Genomic DNA, 19,278 nt, shown 5'->3' on the forward strand with positions numbered 1-19,278 from the left:
GAGGGGACAGGTTGTTAGTGCCACACCATTCAGCCAGCTGTGCCACTTCCTCTCTGTAGTGTTTAATCATCTCTGTTGCTGATGAGACCTACCACCGTTGTGTCATCCGCAGACTTGATGATGTGGTTGGAGCTGAAGTCGTGGGTCAGCAGCGTGAGAGCTTCAGAGCTTTCTGATCCTCCATTGAAAATGTATGTACGGTATATTGTCCACGTCCAGAAAGGTGATAAAAACATCATCAAAGTAGTTCATGTGACATCAGAGGGTCAGTTAGAATTTTTTAGAAGCATTGAATACACATTTTGCTCCAAAAATAACAAAAATTACGACTTTGTTCAGCATTTTCTTCTCTTCCGGGTCTGTTGTGGCCAAACTGTGATGAGTTTTTGAACCGGTTTGGCTTGTTTCAGAAGTGGTCTGTATGCTGGAATTAGCACAACAGAGATGTGGTCAGAGTACCCGAGGTGGTTTGTTGGTAATTTTCATTCTTTTCTGTTGTGTAAACAAAGTCCAGTGTGGTTTTTCCCCGTGTTGCAAAGTTCACATGTTGGTAGAACTTTGGCAAAACTGTCTTTAAGTTTGTGTGGTTGAAGTCACCGGCGATTATGAAAAAGCCGTTGGGGTTATTTGTTTGTTGTTCGTGACAATAACAATAGCCGTGAACTCCTGCGGCAGATAGAACGGTCGACACTTCACAAACATAAACACCACCAGCGATGATCAGTGTTTTGTCACTACCACAGCATTATTATTAGTGGGGTTAGCCCTTAGAGTAGCTCGTGTGCCTCCACGCTTGCCGCGCTTCTGTCCCTTCTCACACCGCCGGCATCGCTGTATTGTGCGGGTAGCGTCAGGAGGCGAGGCCGCGGTCTCGGGGTTCGGCTTCAGCAGCAGACATGGTCCTCGTAGCTTCTCAGTAGTCTCCAGTGAAAGCTGTTGTTTGTACACACTGCCGATTTCCAAAAGGCTCTGTCGATCGTAGATGTGTTTATCTGATGGTTTTGCGTTAGCTCAGACTGTTCGAAGACGAGGAAACGAGACTAACAGACATAAAAACACAGTTTTTGGGACCCGGATTATCCGCTGTGTCTGACCGCGCCGTCATCTTGGATCTTATATATTGGATCTTGTTTTCCAGTACAAACATCTAAATATCCTCAAATCAAGATACATTTACTGCAGATTCAAAATGAAGAGGTGAAGTCCTGAAAAACCGATCAAAGTGAGTTTATTTTGCATTTCCAGTAAATGTATCTTGATTTAAGAATCTTTAGAGATGTGTACTGCAAAACAAGACAGAAATACTGAGAAAGATCAGCATCTTATGGGAGTGCGATGATTATTTCCATATTCTAGTGATTGGGAGCAGGGATATTCTCACCTTAAGCTATTAATTTAGTTGTTGTAAAATGAGATCAATCAAATGTAAAATACAACAGCATAGTCGTTATTCTTAGTGCTCGATGTAAGATTTATTTGTTTCTTTTTTTATTATTATTAAAAGTCCTTCAGTCAAGAGCAGTGAGTGATTTTCTCTTTTGATTAATATTACAGTCAGCAGCAGGATTATTTAATTAGGCTGCTGTCACTTTAAGAGCCGAGTGGATCCAGTTTACTGTTACACGCATATTTTCATTCTCAACTCTTTACGTTAAAAGTGCACCGCTAGAAAGGGGGCAGAATTATTATTGTATTTTCAGAATCGCTGGAGATCGAATTTTAAACTATTTTGAATATCTGCACAGATACTGTATGTACATCTGCATTGCATTCACATCAACAGTGATTCATAATTCCTTATTTTTAGAATCGCTGGAGATCGAATTTTATTATATTTTGATTAGATGTACCTGCAGGAAGCGTGTGATGAGAGTGACGTCAGCGATTGTCTGGAGGCTGTTTCCGCTCGCAGTGAATCTGAGCGTCTCTCTATACATGTGCTCTTATGCAACGCTTCTCAGAACACTTACATAAGCGCCGCTGCAGGAAGTGGGTCATGCTGAGTGACCTGCAGGACCGCGAGACACTGGACACGCCATGCTTTAGCGTGTCACAACAGCGGCTGGAGATGCGTCTGATGGGATCAGATATTGATCTGCCGTGTTTCTGCAGTAATCAGATCATTCACTGAATCTGCTGAACTGGATTAGTCTCAGTAAGAGGCTCGTCTGCCAAATAAATTCTCTAATACTGCCTTAAAAACAGGCCTTGTGGCTTTTTGAAGATGATTAAAGGCTTCGATCACTGTACTGTGCACATAGTTTGAGTCAGAAGCATCAGAACAAAGCATCTGTTCTCCTCGGCCTGATTCCGTCTCACATGATGACCTCATTATGACGTTCACGTACATGACTTTTATATTTGTAATGTTAGGGATTGTATCATGAGTGGATGCTGAAGATCTGAAGATCACTGACGGACTGATATCAGTCACAAACACAACATAAGAGAAGGTATTTTGAAGACTGCTGGTACAAAGCTGTTTTGGTTACCAGTGACTTTCACTGTATGTACAAACAATACTGAGATGATTCTCAAGTTATCTTCTTTTATGGTCCATAGGTTATGTTCAGTCGTTATAGCCTAAATGTTTGTTTAATACATTTTTTTGTTGAATCAAACAAAATATTTCTGGCAGGGGCGTAAATTTCGTCTAAAGGCCCGTTCACACCAAGAACGATAACTATAAATATTAGCGTCCACACCAGCGAACGATATCTTCCGTTTATTCTAAGCGCACGCGCGTCTGCCGCTTTAAATTCTCAAGCTCGTTACAGCAGGATGGATTCTGATTGGCTGTCAATTTTTTTTTATCGTTTATCAGCTGGAAAAAAATCGTTTTGAAAGTGATTCCAACGATATCGTTTTCTTTGTCTTTATTGTTATAGTTGTGGTGTGGACTCTGCTGTTCTTTAATACTGAAAACGATTTTTAGAACTATATCTTTATCGTTATTTTTTATAGTTATCGTCCTTGGTGTGAACGGGCCTTAAGGCTGCAATTTGTAATGTCTACTTTCTCATTTAACACAAAAATAGCTTTAAATAATCTTTTGTGGGTATTTTCACAAGCAATTTGTGATTAATTAGATTAATCAAAACATCATGTAATTAGATTTAAAAATGTAATCGACTGACAGCCGATTAAAATGTATTTTTTATATTTATTAGTATTATTTGTAGATTTATATTTTTATATTATATAAGTTATTATAATATATATATATATATCCACATATGTGTCCCTGCAGCATAAAAGCATGCCAAAAATCATTAGGATATTAAGTAAAGATCATGTTCCGTGAAGATATTTAGTAAATGTCCTACTGTAAATATATCAAAACTTAATTTTTGATTAGTAATATGCATTGCTAAGAACTTCATTTGAACAACTTTAAAGATGATTTTCTCAATATTTAGATTTTTTTTGCTCCCTCAGATTCCAGATTTTCAAATAGTTGTATCTCAGACAAATATTGTCCTCCTAACAAACCACACATCAATGGAGAGATGATTATTTATTCAGCTTTCAGATGATGCATAAACCTCAATTTTGATTTCATTGAGCCTTATGACTGGTTTTGAGTTCCAGGGTCACAGATGCAGTGCAGTCACTTGTTGTGTGTGATGAAGTGATTGCGTCTCGTTGATGATCTCTTCTCCTCACAGGACGACTGTAGTTTAGAGTCTGAGCTCATGCTGCCTCTGCAGAAAGACGATGTTGATGGTGGAGGAACAACAAAACCAAACGCTGACAAAATCACTCGACAGAAGAAGACTAAACCAAACACGGCTGATCGTGAGAGGAGACTCACACACACTGACCACTGCTTAGATGAAGATCAGAGCGGAGAGAACTACAGCAGATCTGTGACGTCTGCAGAGAACACAGAAGAGCGTATTAATCAGAGCCCCGGGAACGAGGTGGATCTGATCGATCTGTTAGAAGAGCAGGACGAGAGCGTGGATCTTCAGCACATGTTCTATCAGCCTGAACTCTGTCCTGAACGCTGCCGTCACAATCTGACCACCGTAGATTTTCGTAGAATTTTCGGAAAATTCTAGAGATCTTCTGTGATGTTCTGTACAGATGAACTGTGAGTTCAGTCTCCCAGAGATCAACGCAAACCTCAGTGATCCACCAAAAGAGTCGTTTCATGATCAGTTTCAAGTGACGTTCAGCCTGATGGCGGACGAGCCGTCGTTTATTGAAGAGGAGCAGGATGTGGATCAGAAATCAGCAGCAGGTGCTGTTTCTCCAGGCTGGGACCAGCTGTTCGACCACGCAGAAGAGACAAAGGAAGACCAAGTGAGCTTGAACGAGAGCGTCGACCTGTTCGGAGACGACGAAGCGTTCCTTCAGATGAGCGTTCCTGACGTCCAGACGCCTGACACGAGCACAGGACCTGAAGGAAAGCAGCAGACTCCTGCTGACGGAAGCAGAGGATCCGAGCGGGGCTTCAGCTGCTCACAGGTAGGGTTTGACCATAAATAATGATAAAATTCCCCACTGTTAGTATTACCGTTTCATATTTTAATTATCACTTAAACCGTATTCGATTACAGCAATTTGTCATGATACGAAATTTTCTCTACTCGCAGGACTTCTTCTCTGTGAACTTTGAGCTGGGCTTTGACTCTGAGGAGGAGGAAGCGGCTGATCCGGGATCAGTAGATGTAACCGCATCAGCTGTGAAAGCGCCTCCGGTGCTCGTGAGAGCGGAGCGATCGCCGCTGGTCTCAGATCAGTGGAGGACGAAACCCAGCGCTTCCACACCAAACCACAGCATCCTGCCTCCACTGAGCCGAAGAGCAGAAGATCAGCTGCGCTCGCGTCCCTCACAGCTCAGGTCCTCACAGAAGACGCCTCAGCAGCGGCCCTCACGCACAGGTTCACAGGCTTTTCTCGTATAGTTATAATATGTGTCCCTGCAGCACAGAAGCAGTCATCAGTAGCACAGGTATATTTGTAGCAATAGACAACAATACATTGTATGGGTCACAATTATACATTTCTCTTTTATGACAAAAATCATTAGGATATTAAGTAAAGATCATGTTCCATTTGGACAGCTTTAACTCTTTCCCCGCCAGCGTTTTTAAAATAAGTTGCCAGCCACAGCCAGCGGTTTTGCTGATTTTTACTAAAATTTCATGGCCCCTAGAATATTTTGTTGTGTGAATATCTGAACATGCCATACAACAAAATCAGTTTTATTCCAGCTTACGTTACATCAATGGAAAGATTATTTACTCAGCTTTCAGATGATGTATAAATACATGTGGTCCAGGGTCACATATCAGTATTCATACAGTGTGTGTGTGTGTGTGTGTGTGTGTGTGTGTTTCAGGCGTGTTGAGCAGTGACAGCGAGGATGAGACCAATCTGAGGACTCATAAAGTCAATCCGGTGTTTTCTCCAGAGGTCAGATTTGTCATGTGACTCTAGCTATGTTTCCATCCAGGTATTTTTATGCAAATTTTGGGATATCACATAAAGAAACCCTGGACGGAAATGGCAAGATGTGCATTAAATGTCACTTTTATTTATACAGCACTTTTAACAGATTGTGTCAAAGCAGCTTTACAGTGTTAAACAGGAAAATAGTGTGTCAGTAATGCAGAAGGACAAGAGTAAACACTCAGTCTTCAGTTAAAGGCAGTTAAAATCTTAACGTATGCAGAAAAACACATGCAATCAGTTGAGGTGGATCATTTTTTTATTTGATAAACATGCTCTTAAACTATGATGGAAACACATTTACGAATATGACTATTTTTAGATTTTTAGAACTTAATTTTACTTAAAGTTGTTGTAATTGTGTAACATATTTTTGTCTTTATTTTTTTATTATGTATATAGTTTTTATTGTTTTCTGTTTTATTACTGGAACTGTTAACTTAAAAAAAGGTAAATTAAATGAAAATGAAATGTTTCCTTGGAAACTAGCTGCCTGAAATACGTTTTTGTATTTTATTTTAGTTGAAATTTAAGTACAGTGGCATGCGAAAGTTTGTGAACACCTTGCAGAATCTGTGAAAATGTGAAGGATTTTAACAAAATAAAAGATCATAGAAAATGCATGTTATTTTTTTAATAAGTACTGTCCTGAGTAAGATATTTTACATAAATACATTTAGTCCATAAGACTAAGACTAATATTTGCTAAGCTTTTATGCAATATTCCAAATTAAATATGCAACTATAGATGGAAACAAGTTTTTTTATATCTAGAAGTGATGGCAAACACACATGTAGCACTGAGTGTGTGTGTGTGTGTGTGTGTGTGTGTGTGTGTTTGTTTGTGTGGTGTGTTGTGTGTGTTATGTGTGTGTGTGTGTGTGTGTGTGTTTTTGTGTGTGTGTGTGTGTGTGTGTGTGTGTGTGTGTTCCTGCAGCACTCAAAGATCTGCAGTGACGTTGATTCTCCAGTTCAAGCTCGTCGGAAACGTGCGGCTGCATTAAACACGGTACGGCTGCTCACGCTGCAGTGTTCACTGTGCTTTAGCCATCACTTCATTCTCTCTCTCTGTTCTTCAGTCCGAGGACAGTGATGGAGGTCTGCTGTCAGATGATGATTTTCAGGACGTCTCCCTTCATCAGCCCGGAGCGGTTCAGAAAGCTCTTCACGCCAGGAAGCCTCCTGTACGTCAATCACTGTTATTTATACAGCGCTGGTCATGTCACAGCAGCTTTACAGTGTTAAACAGGGGAACAGGGTGCCATTCAGATATATTTTTAAAAAATGGAAAAATGCAGTTTTACAGACGTTTCTTGTGTCTTCTAGAAGGTGCGTCGCGAGGGCCGGCAGTTTCTGGATGAGGAGGCCGAGCTCTCTGAAGATGAAGATGTTTCCTCAGATGAAGATGAAGGAGATGAACAGAACCACTCGCTGCAGGGGTTTGTGGTGAACACGACTCAGTGCTCTCAGGGTCTGAACGGTGAGATGCGCTGCTCCTCCTCTGAGCCTCCGCTGCCACAAACACCACACAGACCATATTCAACAAGGACGCATTTAACTGATCCAAAGTGCTATAAAAGAATTACAACATTCTGTTGCACATAAACGCTGTTCTTTTGAACTTTGTTCATCTGTGAATCCTGAAAAATAAAATGTATCACAGTTTCCACAGAAATATTGTGCAGCACAACTGTTTTAAGCATTGATAATAATCAGAAATGTTTCTTGAGCAGCAAATCAGTATATTAGAATGATTTCTGAAGATCATGTGACACTGAAGACTGGAGTAATGATGCTGAAAATACAGCTGCACATCACAGAAATAAATTACACTTTAACAGAGATTCACACAGAAAACTGCTGTTTTACATTAGAATAATATTATACTGTTTTTACTGTATTTTTGATCAAATAAATGCAGCTTTGGTGAACATTTAAAAAAAAAAAAAATTAAATCTGACTGACCCCAAACGTTTGAATGTTTTTAATCTCTCGCTTTAATAAATGTGCTTCTCAGATGAAATGGTAAAAGAGATTTATTTTAATTTCTGTGTGTGGTCTCCTCGCGGTCAGACTCTGAGATGCAGGCGTTCTATCTGAAGTCTGTGAGGAGTCCAGCGGTGCAGAACCAGCTCCGAATGACGTGCAAACCCAAACATAACATGGAGATCTTCTCACAGGTGAGCTGCTGTATTAAAGATCTTGACTCTCAAACATCAGCTGTTGAAAACACAGCATGACAATCATCATATCTCGTTTCGGGTTGTCATTAGCTCTGTGTCAGTCCCATAGATGCTGGATTGCTTTGTTTCCATCCAAAGATTCAAATTTAACTTCTGCAAAGTCACATGACTTTTTTGATGCGCATGGAGGAATTTATTTGTTTTAATCATAGTTTATGCACAGTTTTTCTTATCGGATAAAACATTTATCCTACTGAAATGTGTGCATTTTTCTAATTTATACGCAATGTTTTTTTTTAATGCAATATTCCAAAATGCACATAAAAATAGGTGGATGGAAACGGCTATTGAGTCAGTTTTAATGGAGACTGTGTTTGTGCTGCCGGTGCTTCAGATCCCAGAACAGGACGAGACGTACGGCGAGGACAGCTTTGTGGTTCATGGGAGTGAGGATGAGGAGGGTGAGAGTGACGGCGATGAAGAGCCTGTGCAGGTGATCCATGAAGACTCGTACGTCGACGGGAGGAAACAGTACGCCACGCGCCGCAGAGTCCAGATCCGACAGATCCGAGTGGAGAGCGGAGGAGTCCGGTCAGAGAGGAACGGGAAGAGCAAGCGCTCGCGGATCATCCGCGTCCAGGACTCCAGTGAGGAGGAGGAGGAGGAGGAAGAGCAGACAGGCTCCGTGTTTAAAGAGCCGCAGCGTCTCCAGAGCAGCTCCAGACCGACGGAGCGAGACGACAGGAAGCGGCAGAGACTCAGTGATCAGGCGGCGCTCTCAGAGGAGCTCGACTTCCTCCCGGAGAAACCGGTGAGCATCACACGAGCTCACAGCAGCTCTGCTCCCAGATCAGTGTGTTTGGATTACAGCTGTGACCTAACTAGGGCTGGCCAATTCACTTTTAGCTTAGAGAATTTAACTTCTGCTTTAAAACCTTCTTGTTTTTAGATTGTAATGTTATAATGTTAGAATGAAATGTGATTTAACACTTTTTTGCACATAAACACAGTCAAACCAAAAATGATTCAGACAGCAGATATAATATTTGATAGTTTTTTACTAGTGAGTGCAGGACACTAGTTCATTTATGTAAGCGATGATAGCAAACTAAAATAAACAGACATAAAGTCTGATGGGGTTGTGTTCCCGTCTGCAGGGGACTGCAGTGACTGCGCAGACGCTGATCCCGCCGGCCGCAGACGCTCCTCTGAGAGTGCTGGTGGACAGCTGCTGCATCAGCGGGGGGTCAGAGGTCGTGTCCCGTCTGCGTCTGCGACACGGCCTGCAGGTGCACGTCTGCTCTCTGATCAGGTCAGACTTCATCGTGAGCGACCGCATGGCGGTGGAGCGGCAGAGCGAGTCCGAGCTCGCCAGCGTCCAGAACCGCAGACGGCTGCAGGACAGAATGCAGCGGCTGCAGGCGGCGTTCGAGCGCGTGTGTCTGATCCTCGAGAGGGACCGCAGCAAACCCGGTGAGAACACCTTTACCATCAGAACCACCTCAAGTCCACCTACAGATTAAAAAATGTCCTGATACTCTACTCAGGAAAGAAAGACACGTTTTGATGGATTTTGATTTTGATATGAGAGACAACAGAAGATGCTCTTTTTCACTGCAGGAAGTGTTATGGATTATGGACTCGGAATTTAGTTACAAACGTCATAATGCTGGATTTGTTTTTTTTATAAACACAGCTTTTGGCTTAAACCAGACCGTCTCATCTAGGGATGCACAACATTGGATTTTTGCAGATATCTGATATGTTGATATTTTTTAACTCATTTTGGCTGATAACCGATGCTGATATGTTTCCTTTGTTTGAAAAAAACACCAAGTCTCTCCTGTGCAGAGATTATAAACAAATTATTTTTAATTTTGGTTAGTTTTTAACAAAAACTTACTTGCTAGAATAAAAAAAAAGTTGTTTTATAATAAGAGTACACTGAAAGCTTTGAAAATAACTATAAATCAACTATAAACCAGTATTTATTCCTTCAGACAGATGCAGATGTTTGTGATTTTTATTCATGCAAGCTATAGCTTCTGACCTTAAATCAAAACATACCCATGATTCTGTTCTGATAACGTTGTGATAATATCGTGCATCCCTAGTTTCTTCTTTCTTTCTTGGGATTGTGTGAACGGTGGTTCTGGTCACGTGACGTCTGCGTGTGTGTGTGTGTGTGTGTGTGTGTGTGTGTTGTTCTCAGGTGAGACGGTGCGAGTGTTTCAGCGCAGCCGCTGTTACGACGGGACGCTGGTGGCGCTGGTGAAGGCTGGCGTGCGGCTGCTGGTCAGCAACGGTCCAGACGACACCGCCGCTCTACTGACCGAACTCACACAGGTGGAGCGGAGGAAAGGTCAGGCCATCGGCGTGCCTCTAGAGGTCAAAGGTCACCGGCAGCAGGCTCTCCAGTTCTACCTGACGCTGCCTCACATGAGCTACATCAGCGCACTGAACATGTGCCATCACTTCAGCTCCATCAGTCACATGATCAACAGGTGCGCCATTCACACCTGACGCTTCTGACACGTGTGTGTGTGTGTGTGTGTGTGTGTGTGTGTGTGTGTGTTCACTGCTGTGTGTGTGTGTGTGTGTGTGCGTGCGTGCGTGCGTGTGTGTGTGTGTGTTCACTGCTGTGTGTGTGTGTGTGTGTGTGTGTGTCCCTGCAGCACAGAAGCAGTCATCAGTAGCACAGGTATATCTGTAGCAATAGACAACAATACATTGTATGAGTCACAATTATACATTTCTCTTTTATGACAAAAATCATCAGGATATTAAGTAAAGATCATGTTCCATGAAGATATTTTGTAAATCTCCAACCGTAAATATATCAAAACTTAATTTATTAGTAATATGCATTGCTAAGAACTTCATTTGAACAACTTTAAAGATGATTTTCTGAGTATTTCGATTTTTTTTTTTGCTCCCTCAGATTCCAGATTTTCAAATAGTTGTATCTCAGACAAATATTGTCCTCCTAACAAACCACACATCAATGGAGAGATGATTTATTCAGCTTTCAGATGATGCATTATTACAAATAATTGCCCTTTATGACTGGTTTTGTGCTCCGGGGTCTCATATAAAGTTGTTGAAGTCATGGTGATGGTCGTGACGTGACGGAGGTGTTTGTTGTTTCAGTTCGGTGGAGGAGCTGCAGGCGTCTGCACACATGAGCCGCTCCAGAGCCGAGGACGTTTACCGCTGTCTGCGCTACAGCTGCGACTCAGCTCTCATGACTAACCAGCCCTAACTTATACTCAGCACTTTAATGCATTATGAACTATGGATTTATTTTTACGAATAATCAGGATTATATCGTCCCTTTATGTGACGTAAATGTTTTCCGTTTAGGAAAGTTCTGCACATCAGATTATGAATGTTGCCGTTACGGTAATTCTGAAGTATTTATGTTTACAGGTAATAGAGACTGTGTGTGAGCAGGAACTACTCTGAAAAATAAAAGAGCTTCATCTTTTAATCGCTGGTCTCTGTTCTCCTTCAGTGTGTTTGAGATCATCAGGTTCGTTGTGGTTTTGAGCCTCTAGAGGCCGCTCTTCTCCACTGAACCGTCATCACATTCATTCATCAGTGTTTGTGAGTTCATTCAGACAGTTAACCCAGACACATATTACTGAATGTGTTTCCATATTTATTGAATGTTGAAGGGAAGTAGGTGTGTGACTGTTGGTCTTTGTGTAACGCTGTTCCCTTGAGCTTCATGAATCAAAAACAGTGATGATCAGTCATCAATAATCTGCCTCTGAAATCACTCATAGTATTTACATTCATAAAAATACCGGAGAACAACAAATGATGCAAATATATCGTATAAACAGGAATATGTCAATTACAGGCATGTCAGCTAGTCACATGTTTAAGGTGCATGTAAAGATTAAATAACAATCACAAAATGACTCTGTGTATGTAAACATGGGAACATGTGACTGTTTCATCTGCAGCTCCTGCGGTCTGAGAGTCCCTGCATTCATGTTTCACTGATCAGGATTAAAATCATGGTCAACTTTTTATGCTATCTTTGCTTTTAAGGTTTACTCTTGTGTTTAAATGGGAAGTCTCAAACTTTGTACCTGTGTTTAGAAAACGCACAAGATTAACATGCACTTTCAGAAGAAATGTGCAAAAATTGTACTTATAGGATTGCAACAGCTTATCACTGTAACAGTGTCTTTTTTTTTTACCTCTTAAAAGTGCATGGTAGTACTTTAAGAACACATATTGCTATTTAAAGGTACTAATATTTACATTTATGCATTTGGCAGACACTTTTATCTAAAGCGACTTGCATTGCATTCAAAGTACACGTTTACATTTCATCAGCTCTGGCTTTTCCTGAGAACCGAAGCCATGAACTTAAAGCTTTATGACCGCAATAATATTCACCTTTTAGGTGTAAATAAGGCACAGATTTGTCCCCTGAACAGTTCTGTCCCAGTCACACGCTGTTGCATCGTTATAGGTACGATTTTGCACATTATTTCTGACAGTGTGGGAACAGTTCTCTTATACGTGATCATTCTAAAACACTTAACGTGGCTTATTGAGTTAAGACAGTGCTTTTATAAGACCAAACTCTCTAAACAAGTTATTCATAAATCATACTATGTACAGACAAGCAGATGAGTCCAGGATACGAACGCAGTGTGTTTAATAACGTGTTAAAAACATCAACGTGGATGCATTAAAACAGCGTTTTATTATGGGCTCTGCTTGTCTGTATATAGTATGCTTTAATAATAATGTGTTTACAGTTTTGTCTTTCAATGCATTAAGCCCCGTTAAGCTTATAATGGTTAAATGGGAGGAAAACACCTGATTAAACGCACTGCGTTTGTATTCTGGGCTCATCTGCTTGTCTGTACATAGCATGCTTTATTAATGTGTTTACTGAGTTAGTCTTTAAGCCACGTTAAGTGTTAAAATGTCCCATCGTTGACGTCCATATCCCCTGCGGTACGTCGCTCTGGTCCTTCATCAGCGTCAGATGTTTCTGCAGATGCTGATCTGGGAATCCTCGAACCCAGTGGAGACTCATTCATCCAGTAATTCAGCGGTGCGGTCCATTAAACATACAGTGGTTCAGATCATTGTTCAGCCTGTGTGTTCACTGACCTTTTCTCTCTTTATTAGACAGAGTCTGGGGTCAGGAGGAGGTTTCTGGGGGCAGTTTCAATCTCAAGAAGATTTGAGTCTTTCTTGAGATCTTTGAGTCACAGGCTGCTGTGCTGCAGGTTCGGTTGCATGGCCTCGCAGTCCTTCACACCATCAGCGTCCTCGCGCATGTACATGAGGAAGAGCGTGACGGTGGCGAATGTTGTGGCGTTGACGGGAAACGCTCTCAAGAGGGTCGAGGTCAGGCCTCGAGTGAAGGTCCTCCATCCTTCCCGCCGCCAGCTCTGACGGACGCAGTCCACGATACCGTCGTACCTGTTGGCTCCGCCCACTCCGTCTGCCTGGAGGCGGGACTTGATGACGTCTACAGGATAAGTGGAGATCCAGGATGCCATTCCCGACATGCCGCCCGCCAGGAGCAGCTTGGGAATGATGTATCCGTCATCAGCGTCGCAGCCCAGCGCGCGAGTCAGTGTATCGTAGGTGAGGAAGTACACGCCGAAGCCGGGCGTCTCGCGGATGACGGTGGTCACCATTCCTCGGTTTATCCCTCGGACTCCCTCCTTCCGGTGGATGCGGATCAGACAGTCCAGAGAGTTCCTGTACATCTTCCTGGAGGCACACTTCTCGCCCGTTCCCTGCATCTGCATGCGGGTCTTGGCCAGCTCCATCGGGCAGCAGATCACGCACTGGATGAGTCCGGCCGCGGCGCCCGCGAGGAACTGGTGCAGAGGCGTGTCCGCGGCCAGCATGCGCATGGCGTTCCCCTGCACGCCGAACACGATGGCGTTGATGAAGGTCAGGCCCATCATGGGCGAGCCGATGCCCTTATAGAGGCCCAGCATCTGCAGTCAAACGAGAAACAAACACAGTTGCTATGTTTCCATCTATCTATTTTTATGTGCATTTTGGGATGTTGCATAAAAAAACACTGGCTGGGAAATGGCAAGATGTGCATAAATTCACAAAAATGAGCATAAAAAAAACTGATGCCCTCAATCAAGTAGGATACAGTAAGAAAACATGCTCATAAACTTCAACAGAAACACATTTACGGTATAAATTCCACGTTGCTGTAGTTAAATTCACATCTTTGTATGTGAAGAGTTAATGTCTAGAGAACCCCAAACCCCTCGTCTCTCCACCCGCGGACATGTATAGATGCTCCCCGTGCTAAATGTAGCTCCGCGTGCTCGTTCCTGACCCGTCTCAGGTATCTCCTGGAGTTCAAGCCTGTCAAACATCTCAGCGCTACTGGACCTCGAGCACGTGCACTTCTAATCAAATCAGCGTCGTCTGATTCATTCATGTTCCTGGAGATGGTACAGTCCTCACAACAAAGCTTCCAAAATGTGGTTTTCGCTGTAATGCCATAGAACAACCATTTCTGGTTCCCCAAAGAACCTTTCAGTGATCCGTTCTTAAAAGAATCGTTTTCCTTCATCTTTAAAATCTTTTTTGTTTTCTTTGCACACAAAAAGTATTCTGTAGCTTTGTAAAATTAACCCCTGATGACACATGGATTATTGTACTGATCTCCTGCTATGTTTCTGGACTTTGATCGTGGTAGTTCCCTTGCTGTCTATGGAGGGTCAGAGAGCTCACGGATTTCATCAGAAATATCTTGATTTGTGTTCAGAAGATGAACGAAGGTCTTATAGGTTTGGAACGACATGAGGGTTATTGACAGAATTTTCATTTTTGGGTGAACTATCTCTTTAATAGGACAACTTTGCACTTTATTTACCCCTTAAAAAGTGCATAGCAGTGCTTTAAGAGCACATAATACTACTCTAAGGTACTAATATTTACATTTATCTCAGCGTCACTGAACCTTGAGCACATGCACTTCTAATCAAATCAGTATCATCTGATTCATTCATGTACAGGTAGCACCTAATTAATTCATGTAGTAATCTATGAAGTGCCTTGCAGTGATCAGTTTAAAGAACTATTACTGTGAAGGACGAGTAATGACCTAAAGAACTGTTTTCCACTACACTTTTATCAGTAAAGGTTCTTTACTGGTGAAGATGTTCCTTTAACATCCGTGGAACCTTTCCATTCCAAGATTCTTTAAACTGGAGAAGCTTCTTTGGATTATTAAGATGTTAGATCTGGTCACTTGTAGGTTCTATTTGGGAACCAAAAATGGTTCTTCTATGGCTTTACTGAAAATCCACATTTGGAAACTAATTTTTCTTATCCAATAGATTCCATGGATGCTAAAGGATCTTCATCAAACCATTTTTTTTTTGAGTTTCTCTTTTCAAGAAATCAGATTTTTTTAAAAATTATACACTGCAAAAATAAAAAATAAAAATGCTTATCTTAGTATGTTTGTCTTGTTTCTAGTAAACATGTCAAATTATCTGCAAGAGGGGTAAGATATTCTTAAAACAAGAGAACTGTACTCACCCCACTGGCACATAATTTTACTTGTTTTAAGTAATTGTTTTGCTTACCAAGTAAATGCATCTTCATTTAAGAATTTTTAGATGTTTTTTTGCAGTGTATGATCAGTTTTTGTCTGGTCTGTCAGATCAGTTTAAGACCAGCCTGTTGAGGTTTCAGAGTCTCTCATCATTAACCCTGTACTCACCGACTCCTGCCGGACGATGGACTGGAAGCAGTGGTACGTGCCGCGGTACAAGGGCTTGTCCACGCTCTGCACCTGCAGTCTCACCTAGAAAATGAAGTTTTTCCCATTAAACCTGCTCTGATCAGACACATCAAACACAGCAGAAATCACACAGAAGTGAATGAATCTAGAGCTGGTGATGCTAGACCATATTCAGTTAGACTCCAGTCCAGTGGAGAGAGAGGAATGGACCCGGTCTTTACTTACGAGGTTAACCCCCGAGCGGCCGGTGTAACAGCCTCGCTCTCATCTACAACAAAGTCACACTTGTGCTGTAAAAGACCTTATGATCAGAACAAAGACACCGAGGCAAGACGTGAGAAGTTACGGCTCGAGCAGCTGATTAATACACAACCTCACGGGAGGAGAGGCGATCAGAACCAGAGCTTTCTGTATCTCACTCTTTGCCTTTAAGTACAAAAAACACTCTGGGTTTTAGAAAAGTGTTAGTTTTCTCACAGAAACACACACATGCAGCTAATCACAATAACAGCCCATAATACTCAACACAATACAGTCTGAGCCTTCCGTCTCTCGGCTGATGCTTTTAATGCAGGAATATCATCTAAAGGCCCGCGTCTTGATCAGGGTTACTGGACATGTATGCATTCAATGGCTGCTTTATCCAAAGTAACACATCGCATTTAAGATAAATGCGTACAAGCTAAAACATTGAAATATTAATGCCATTTATAATTTTAAATAGATTTTAATTGATTATATGGTACAATCTAATAGATGGCTATTTGTCAAACTGAATGCAGAAGCAGACAAACATGACTGAGTTTGTAAGACAATCTGTGCACGTGTGTTTGCTGTTTAAGATGAGCTTTAGTAGTAGATTCACTCTTTAAAATAAAGCAGTTTTTGCAGTGATGCCATAGAAGAAGCATTTGTGATCCTGGAACTCAAAACCAGTCATAAGGGTACATTTTTTCAAATCGAGATTTATACATCATCTGAAAGCTGAATAAATAATCTCTCCATTGATGTGTGGTTTGTTAGGAGGACAATATTTGTCTGAGATACAATTATTTGAAAATCTGGAATCTGAGGGAGCAAAAAAAATCTAAATATTGAGAAAATCATCTTTAAAGTTGTTCAAATGAAGTTCTTAGCAATGCATATTACTAATCAAAAATTAAGTTTTGATATATTTACGGTAGAAGATTTACAAAATATCTTCATGGAACATGATCTTTACTTAAAATCCTAATGATTTTTGTCATAAAAGAAAAATCTATAATTTTGACCCATACAATGTATTTGTTTTTTTCTTTTGCTACAAATATACCCAAGCCTCTTAAGACTGGTCTTGTGCTCCAGGGTCACATTTATGCTTCCCCAAAGAACCTTTCAGTGGAAAAAGTCTTAGAACCATTTTTCTTAATTTTTAAAATAACATTTTACAAATCTAAAGAGCTTTTCTTCTACTATTAAAGAACCTTTAGGTGTCATGGATGTTGAGAGTTCTTAATGGAGCTGCCAATAAAGAGCCTTTGTTTTTAAGAGTAGAAGCAGCATTTTTGGTATTTCTGCTGAGTTTTACTGGTTTAGTCAAAGCAGACGTACCTTGACCGTATCAAACGGATGTCCGACCAGCACACCTGCGGCTCCTGAAACATGAAGCACTGAGAGTGAGTTCAGACTGTTTTAACACCGTCATCGTGATTAGGAACGTGTCGGAGCTGCAAGCGACTGATGCAATGTGTTTGAGATACGAGCTCTTCAGCCTTGACCTGCCACACCTGCGTCATTCATGCATGAGGCAAGAGCTGTTTGACCAGTCCATGTAAACATCACACAATCATCATCATCTGCAGACCGAAAACTATCTCAGAAGTCTTCATGCTCCTTCTCATCACTGCTAAAAACTGGTTTTCTTGTTTTCTAGTTTGAATATCTAAACATTCTCGAATCAGGATGCATTTAGCTGACAAGTAAAAATGGCTTAAGATATTGTCTTGTTTTCTGGAAAAAAAAATATAAAAAATGTGTTAGTTTTTGCTTAAAACAAGCAAAAATATCTGCCATCAGGGCGAGAAAAATTCTTTTACTTCAAAGGCTAAAGAAGTTATTTTTCTTGCCCCATTATCAGATATTTTTGCTTGTTTTAAGCAAAAACTAATACAATTTTGATATTTTTTCCAGAAAACAAGACAATATCTCAAGTAATTTTACTTGTCAAGTAAATGCATCTTGATTCAAGAATGTTTAGATATTTAAACTATAAAACAAGACAAAATACCAAGTAAAAAAAAAAAAAGTTTTTGTAGTGCAAAATGACTTTGATTCCATTAAATGCACGAGGATCAAAATCATTGTTTATTGGCTCTTCAGATGCTCACATTTAAGTATTGAATGACTTTTGTTGGGTCCCGGTGTGGGATATCAGTCAGCAGAGTGGACATGTCTGGAGTCCGTGAGCTGACCGAGAACTACGTGTAACTAGCAATCAGTAACCAGTGTAACTAGAGAGTTATTCTCTACTTCAGCAGCTGGATTAGTTCTCATTCACTCTGATGTTATTTGACTCAGAGCTGAGTAAGAGTAGTATGTGTTTCAGTGAGCGTGTGCAGATCAGATGAAGCATGTCTTACCTCCCATGCATCCTGCAACGAAGTCCAGAGCCATTCCTCAGATGATGATGAAGATGATGAAGATGAGTGTGTGTGAGCAGCAGCAGTGTTTGTTCGCTCGGTCAGTGGGTCTCTGGACGTCTGCGCTCGTGAGCACCTGCTGCTTCTGTGCTGCTATTTTTACTGAATGAAGTTGATATGAAGGGGAAAGTCCATCTGTGACCAATAGAAGCTCCAGAATGAAGAAACACCCCCACCATCATCATCATCATCAAAGCTCATTACAGACACTGCAGAGTAACAGAAGAGTGAAGCAGCTGCAGTTCTGATACAACTCTTACTTGAAAATAAAATATTCCAAAATTTAAAAAACTTATTTAGATAAAGTTGATTTAAAAAAAAAAATCTAATTTTAATTTAGTTTAACTTGATGTATTAAGATACTAGAATTTTTTAATCTAATAAACAATAAAAATGACAAAAACAACAAAATTACTGGAACTAATTAAAATTAAACTGAAAGTAGAAAAACTGTTATTCAGTTCATGTTTATCTGTAGAGCACTTTTCAGGATACAATTCGTTGTGAAGCAGCTTTACAGAAAATTAAATTTCTACAATATTTAGTCGATTATCAGTGGTGACTCAGTTTAAGTGTATACTGCAGAAATGTATGGAAAAATCTATTAAAAACGTAATCAAACAGACCATGAACACTATAAACAGCTATTATCATATGATGCAATCAAACTTGTAGCAAAATGTTTTGTAACAAGGGAAATATGATTTTCAAAAGACAAGTTTCTGTCTAATATAACACAGATGTTTGACAGTAGAGGAACATCCGTCTAGATGCAAACTGTAATCTACGAGATTCTGTGTGATGTTTTTTAGCTGTGTACTTATAATAACTATAATAATCTTGGTGATTCTAAAATAACACATTTTAATTGCAAGGCTTGTTTGGTTTGACAATATCTATTGGTTTTAATTCTTCTAGAACTCTTTTCCATTTGGTTGATTGGTTGAAGTGAGGCCAGACTTTGTTCTAATTATTTTTTACTTATTTGATCATAGTTTTTATTTTTTTTTTTTTTATCTAATATACACTTTAAACATCTTTTGTAAATGTCATTTTCTTTTGATGGTTATTTAGGCTACATATTTGTTTATTTGTTGCATTTCACCTGTTCTTCGTCATGAAAAATAGTCCTGGTATGTCGTTAAAATATAAAGAGATAATATGCACTATGTGATCTGATTGGTTTACAGTG

General features: G+C 40.6%; 2 protein-coding genes across 4 annotated transcripts in view; one reads left to right on the top strand and one right to left on the bottom strand.

Moving 5' to 3' along the window:
* The window catches only part of fancm (FA complementation group M), a 36,020-nt gene extending 23,812 nt beyond the window's left edge, over positions 1-12,208 (top strand). The window contains exons 17-28 of the mRNA XM_042743097.1: positions 3,669-4,040; positions 4,090-4,473; positions 4,602-4,890; positions 5,351-5,424; positions 6,398-6,469; positions 6,540-6,644; positions 6,787-6,940; positions 7,534-7,640; positions 8,038-8,454; positions 8,801-9,116; positions 9,856-10,147; positions 10,794-12,208. Coding sequence (XP_042599031.1) covers positions 3,669-4,040; positions 4,090-4,473; positions 4,602-4,890; positions 5,351-5,424; positions 6,398-6,469; positions 6,540-6,644; positions 6,787-6,940; positions 7,534-7,640; positions 8,038-8,454; positions 8,801-9,116; positions 9,856-10,147; positions 10,794-10,905 — 2,694 coding nt within the window. The 3' untranslated portion in view covers positions 10,906-12,208. The remainder of the gene's footprint in view (positions 1-3,668; positions 4,041-4,089; positions 4,474-4,601; positions 4,891-5,350; positions 5,425-6,397; positions 6,470-6,539; positions 6,645-6,786; positions 6,941-7,533; positions 7,641-8,037; positions 8,455-8,800; positions 9,117-9,855; positions 10,148-10,793) is intronic.
* Positions 11,284-18,185, bottom strand: LOC109088368 (mitochondrial basic amino acids transporter-like). Of its 3 annotated transcripts, none has more exons than XM_042743298.1 (4): positions 18,027-18,182; positions 16,999-17,042; positions 15,388-15,471; positions 11,284-13,630 (listed from the first exon to the last, which is right to left on the bottom strand). In XM_042743298.1, the coding sequence occupies exons 1-4, from the start codon at positions 18,058-18,060 to the stop codon at positions 12,884-12,886; spliced, it is 909 nt and encodes a 302-aa protein (XP_042599232.1). In that variant the 5' UTR covers positions 18,061-18,182; the 3' UTR covers positions 11,284-12,883. The 3 variants fall into 3 exon arrangements, with proteins under 3 accessions (XP_042599232.1, XP_042599233.1, XP_042599234.1); XM_042743299.1 differs by lacking the exon at positions 18,027-18,182 and adding an exon at positions 15,634-15,676 and having other exon boundaries at positions 16,999-17,045; XM_042743300.1 differs by lacking the exon at positions 16,999-17,042 and having other exon boundaries at positions 18,027-18,185.
* Between the last annotated feature and the right edge of the window lie 1,093 nt (positions 18,186-19,278).

This window comes from Cyprinus carpio, chromosome B17 (genome assembly GCF_018340385.1).
Source record: "Cyprinus carpio isolate SPL01 chromosome B17, ASM1834038v1, whole genome shotgun sequence".
NCBI lineage: Eukaryota > Metazoa > Chordata > Actinopteri > Cypriniformes > Cyprinidae > Cyprinus > Cyprinus carpio.

Coding starts and splice junctions, on each gene's coding strand:
- LOC109088368 (XM_042743298.1), bottom strand. CDS start 18,060: ATGGCTCTGGACTTCGTTGCAGGATGCATGGGAG. Junction 17,043..18,026: donor CGTTGCAGGATGCATGGGAG/GTAAGACATGCT, acceptor TTCATGTTTCAG/GAGCCGCAGGTGTGCTGGTC. Junction 15,472..16,998: donor ATCCGTTTGATACGGTCAAG/GTACGTCTGCTT, acceptor TTCATTTTCTAG/GTGAGACTGCAGGTGCAGAG.